Consider the following 5,760-nt stretch of genomic DNA (forward strand, 5'->3'; position numbering starts at 1 on the left):
ACTCTCGTTATGTCGATATAACGAGAAAATTAAGTCGTTATAATGAGAAAACAACTCTCGTTATGTCGTTATAACGAGAAAACAAGAAGGGAAAAAAAAAATAATGCATGGCCGCTTAGAACTTCCGTACTTTTGAGATTAAAAAGTTGGAATTAACTTTTTTGAGAATTTTTTTATCCTGTGATGGAAACAAGCTTCCAAAGAACCCTGTCATTTGGTACATTACTGTAATATTATAAAGTTAAAATGAACAACTTGTTCGTATCAAACATTTAAATTGCACATAAAGCAGTTTTTAGCATAATTTTTTAAAGGATATAATTCTGATTCTACTCCAATTTTTAGTTGAAATATAAATATTTAAACGGTAGCTGTTATAAAATGTTAGATTTTTTTTCAAACCTACATTAAATGTTGAAGAACAGGTTAAGTAAAAATATAATGAATATGTAATATAGTGCACATATTCATCAAAATGCTCCTCTCTAGAGTTATTTTTCTAGCCAACTAATGAGTTTATGGACATTGAATGGCTTTCCTGAGGTAAATGTAACGTTATACGTGACATTGTTTACAAACAGCGGTTGAAACGCTGACTGATTGATCGATTAAATGAGAAATGGTTTATTTCAGTAGGTTGTTCTGCTTCTTTCAACAACTTCTGATGTTCAGTCTTGTTTATTTGGTGCTGTAACTATAAGTAAAGCAGAAGAGATGATTGGTTCATGTGCGACTACAGGCCACATTAAAGAGCGTCACAGCCACATTTATTGTTTGCATTTTGTGATGAAATATACAGAATTTTAAAGCGCATGCTTTTTCATATCAAAAGTAACGAAGGACAAAGGTTATTGTGTTTATGAATAGCTAAAAGTTTGATAATGGCATTTAGACCTGGTGCTTGTGTTTGTGGCTACTCAGATGGAGCAAGAGATCTCACGGTTTCAGCGTAAGATGACTGACCTGGAGTCAGTCCTCCAGCAGAAAGATGTGGAGCTCAAAGCCTCCGAGACCCAGAGGAGCATCCTGGAGCAGGACCTCGCCACCTACATCACCGAATGCAGCGTGAGTGACGCTCAGACTCTCATTCTAGTGTAATAATAGTCACTCATTAATCATAATACACTTTATTTATAGAGATGAGCAGTCTGTGCTTTAAATGAGTAGAATGATTTGGCACAAAGGCCAAGTAATTGGCAAAATATCAGGGGGAAAAAACATTCTGTAGAAAGTATGGAGGACCAAACCTGCAGAAATCAAAAATGTATAAAAAATTTTTTAAATAAAAATAAATAAATGAAAACAAAAACAATTGATTTTTAATTCAGTTTAGTTCTGATTTTATTTGTGATTTATTTTCGTTATTTTAACTGCATTTTTTATTCTTTTTATTTTTAATAAATTTTTATTTATTTAAGTGTATGTATTTATTCCCACAGTCATTTATTTCCAAATTTAAATAATGCAATTTATTTATGTGCATAATTCATAAAAATAAATATGCAAATAAACAAAAAATTAAAAGAATAAAAAAAAGTTGGAAAATAAATACACAAAATTAAAAAAAGGAAAAAGTAGTAAAAATTAAGACTAAATATAATTAAAAATGAATTGTGTTTGTTTTATCAAGTCATTTATTTCTTTATTTTTCTATTACATTAATTTTAAATTTTAGCAGTTTTGGACCTCCATAAGAAAGATGGTTAACTGTTGTTTAGTGCTTTAGTCATCCATTGTCTAAAACATCAATTGCTATATTTCCATGGATCTTGATCCTCAACACAACACAAGCTATGTTTCTATCCAAAGTTACAAATTAAACCAGAATATAAGCATTGGTTCAGCTGTGTTTGGGGAAAAAATGCAGTAATTTGATTTCAGAATGAACACAAACTGACTCATGTATGTAAATGAAAGGCAGTTGCTGTTTTGTTTCCATCCACATATTTTTATGCAAATTTTGGAGCAGCGCATAAAAAACCTAAATCATGGAAACACCAAGATGTGCTTAAAATGTTCTTATTTGGCACATTTTTTTTTAAATTTGGTAAGAAAACGTGTTCACAAACTACAACGGAAACACTTACAGAATAGCATTTGTTATTGCATTTCACCTACACGCTCCGAGCCACAAATCATTATTATGTGGGGGGAAAAAAATCTTTTTAACATTTTATTACTGATACTTTAAACCAGTTTCCCAGGAAGTGAAGATTTTGTTTTCTTAAGCACACGGAAAGCAAGTGGTGTTTATTTGCAAATATTTTATGCAATAATATATACGTTTTATTCACAACTAATGTTGTGTTTGGGGATCAAGATCTACTCTTTTAAAAGTGCTGAAGCCAAACGACTTTCATCTCATTGTAGATGAACTCACACTGAACTCCAGAGCATTACTTTTGATCATATGCATCTAAAAATAAACCGAGCCATTACTACTAACTGACAATGAGAAGTGTCCAAAGTTACAGAGTATCCAAAATTATTGGATACTCAACGTACTGAAATAATCAGAAAGAAGTTCCTTGTGATTCCCACCTTTTATTAATATGGTCACAGATATATTGTGCATCCTTATCCATAATAGATGCACAGCATTATTCACTATTGTTGCATTAACATCGTGACCTTGTGATTTTAGTATATTAGTAACATTGAACATTTTTCTTCAAGCCTGGTCAAAATTAAGTCATTAAAATGTTTTCAATATAAACCTAGATTGGTCTAATTTGAGATGAAGAAGTAAGGCTGATTACCCCTTGGCTAACTGCTAGTTGTTTAGTTCTCGGCCACAGGAGTGTGTGCTTTCCCTCTGACAGCAGGACTTTATCAGTACACTCTCTGATGGACGTATCTATTGTTTTATATCTAGAACAGCAAAACTGACTCGATTTCATATCTGCACTCTTGATGTTCTGTCTTTAATGCAAATACACCTGCTGATAAAAGCACTCTTGGCACGCTGTTCATTTTTTGTTCTGACCTTGCGTTCCAACCAATGCTGCATCTCAACATAACAGACGTGTGTGTGTGTGTGTGTGTGTGTGTGTGTGTGTTTAGAGTCTGAAGCGCAGTCTGGAGCAGGCTCGTGTTGAAGTATCGCAGGAAGATGATAAAGCTCTCCAGCTCCTCCATGACATCAGAGAACAGAGCAACAAACTCCAGGAGATCAAGGAGCAGGTGAACAACCGCACTTCACCACACCATTACTGTGAGATCCTCGCTTTAGATTTTAACAGCTATTTTACTATTAATTGATTCCTGTGATCAAAGCTGAATTTTCAGCATCATTACTCCAGTCTTCAGTGTCACGTGATCTTTCAGAAATCATTCTAATATGCTGCTTTGCTGCTCGAGAAACATTTCTGATTATCAATGTTGAAAACGGTTGTGCTGCCCAATAGGGTACTTGGGGTGGTTAGAGCGGTTGCTAGGGTACCCGGGGCGGTTTCTAGGGTGTTGCTATGCGGTTGCTAGGGTACCTGGGATGGTTGCAAGGGTGTTGCTATGCAGCTGCTAGGGTACCCGGAGTGGTTGCTATACGGTTGCTTGGGTACCCACGATGGTTGCTAGGGTACCCGGGGTGGTTGCTATGGTGTTGCTATGCGGTTGCTAGGGTACCCGGGATGGTTGCTAGGGTGTTGCTATGCACTGAATGATTGAGGCCAGTCTGAGGAGACTCGTCTAAATGCCGGCTAATCGCTAGTCATCACGCATCTTAAAGTTCCTCTGCAAGCAAATCATGTTGCTTTTACCTCGGTTTCCACGTTTATTGGTGGTTTTCCTTTCTGCATGTAGTCGTTTGTTCAGTATAATGTGCTGTCAGTGATTGTGACAAACACACGTTACAGTGTTCTTACTGACTACTGCACTGGTTTGATTTCCTGTAGTCTCTGGTTACATACAAACCATTGTGATCACTGTGATTTTGCCCAGTAGGATGTGATCAACATGGTTTGTTGGTCTTGGAAAAATATTTCTGCCAATTGGTTTCTAGGGTGTTGCTATGCGGTTGCTAGGGTACCCACGATGGTTGCTAGGGTACCCGGGGTGGTTGCCATGGTGTTGCTATGCGGTTGTTAGGGTACCCGGGATGGTTGCTAGGGTGTTGCTATGCACTGAATGATTGAGGCCAGTCTGAGGAGACTCGTCTAAATGCCGGCTAATCGCTAGTCATCACGCATCTTAAAGTTCCTCTGCAAGCAAATCATGTTGCTTTTACCTCGGTTTCCACGTTTATTGGTGGTTTTCCTTTCTGCATGTAGTCGTTTGTTCAGTATAATGTGCTGTCAGTGATTGTGACAAACACACGTTACAGTGTTCTTACTGACTACTGCACTGGTTTGATTTCCTGTAGTCTCTGGTTACATACAAACCATTGTGATCACTGTGATTTTGCCCAGTAGGATGTGATCAACATGGTTTGTTGGTCTTGGAAAAATATTTCTGCCAATCAAACATAGTCCTAACCCATAGTCCACTAACTACTGGTTCTGTGTATGTGTGCATGAACATGAGCTCAAGGCATTATGGGGGATAATATTTCACTCACTTAGCTATTAGTGGATAATCTTGTGCTGGCAAACCTGTGTCGAGCTTGTTTTTAAACCCAGAGTATGTTGGGATGTGAGAACGGCTTTGTCACAAACCAGCAGGATTTACAGAGAAGAACAGCAGCAAACTGAACCTTCAGATGAAGAGAGATCTTTGTTTTGTGTGCGAAAGTTTTGAGTTTTTAAAAATGTTTCCAGCCTGACTGTTTCCTGTTTTCCATTGCTATCTATACATCTGGCCAAAGATTTTATGAAAGAAGCTTACCAAGGCTGCATTTATTTGATCAAAAAACAGTAAAAACTGTGAAATATTATTATAATTTAAAATAGCTGTTTTCTGTGTGAATATGTGTTAAACTGTAATGTATTTCTGTGATGCGCAGCTGTATTTTCAGCATCATTCCTCCAGTCTTCAGTGTCACATGATCTTCAGAAATCAGTATAATATGCTGATCTGCTGCTCGAGAAACATTTCTGATTATTATCAATGTTGAAAACAGTTGTGCTGATTAACATTTTTGTGGAAACTGTGATACATTTTATTTTTCAGATGAATAGAAAGTTCAAAAGAACAGCATTTATTTGAAATAGAAATCTTTTGTAACATTATAAATGTCTTTACTGTCACTTTTGATCAATTTATTTCATCCTTAATGAATAAAAGTATTAATTTCTTTAAAAAAAAACTTATTGACCACAAACTTTTGAACAGTAGTGTATACTGTAGCTACCAACATTTATGTAACATTTAACATGTTTTGTTTGCTGCTATAATGTAGACATGTTGTTATTTTTGAAGATACCTGTAGAGAACTAGATTTCTTGCACATCTGAAGAACATTGGTGTTTGCTTGATGATAACTGCAGATTACTAAAAGGCCTCCATTGTATGTGAGTGTTTATTAGCATGCTGGATGTTTTGGTCTCGTTATGTTGCAGTAATTAAGTGTCTTACTGGTTGACGTCTCGGCAGATCTGATCCACAAAAAAGCCTTCACTGTCAGTCTCCTTCGATCAATATCAGCCCGATGCAATCGCCACATCTTCCTCTAACAATCAGTCCCTACACACACACACACACACAAACACAGAAAACCCACGTGCGTACACACACACACACTGACACTCTCTCTCACACACACACACTGACTCTCTCTCACACACACACTGACTCTCTCACACACACACATCAACACACACTCTC

General features: G+C 36.6%; 1 protein-coding gene across 1 annotated transcript in view; it reads left to right on the forward strand.

The window, feature by feature from the left end:
* The window catches only part of LOC107567946 (citron Rho-interacting kinase-like), an 86,440-nt gene that overhangs the window by 31,963 nt on the left and 48,717 nt on the right, over positions 1-5,760 (forward strand). Inside the window, exons 12-13 of the mRNA XM_016253755.1 lie at positions 922-1,065; positions 3,064-3,183. Coding sequence (XP_016109241.1) covers positions 922-1,065; positions 3,064-3,183 — 264 coding nt within the window. The remainder of the gene's footprint in view (positions 1-921; positions 1,066-3,063; positions 3,184-5,760) is intronic.

This window comes from Sinocyclocheilus grahami, unplaced genomic scaffold (assembly GCF_001515645.1).
Source record: "Sinocyclocheilus grahami isolate Dianchi unplaced genomic scaffold, SAMN03320097.WGS_v1.1 scaffold1200.1, whole genome shotgun sequence".
NCBI classification, from domain to species: Eukaryota; Metazoa; Chordata; class Actinopteri; order Cypriniformes; family Cyprinidae; genus Sinocyclocheilus; species Sinocyclocheilus grahami.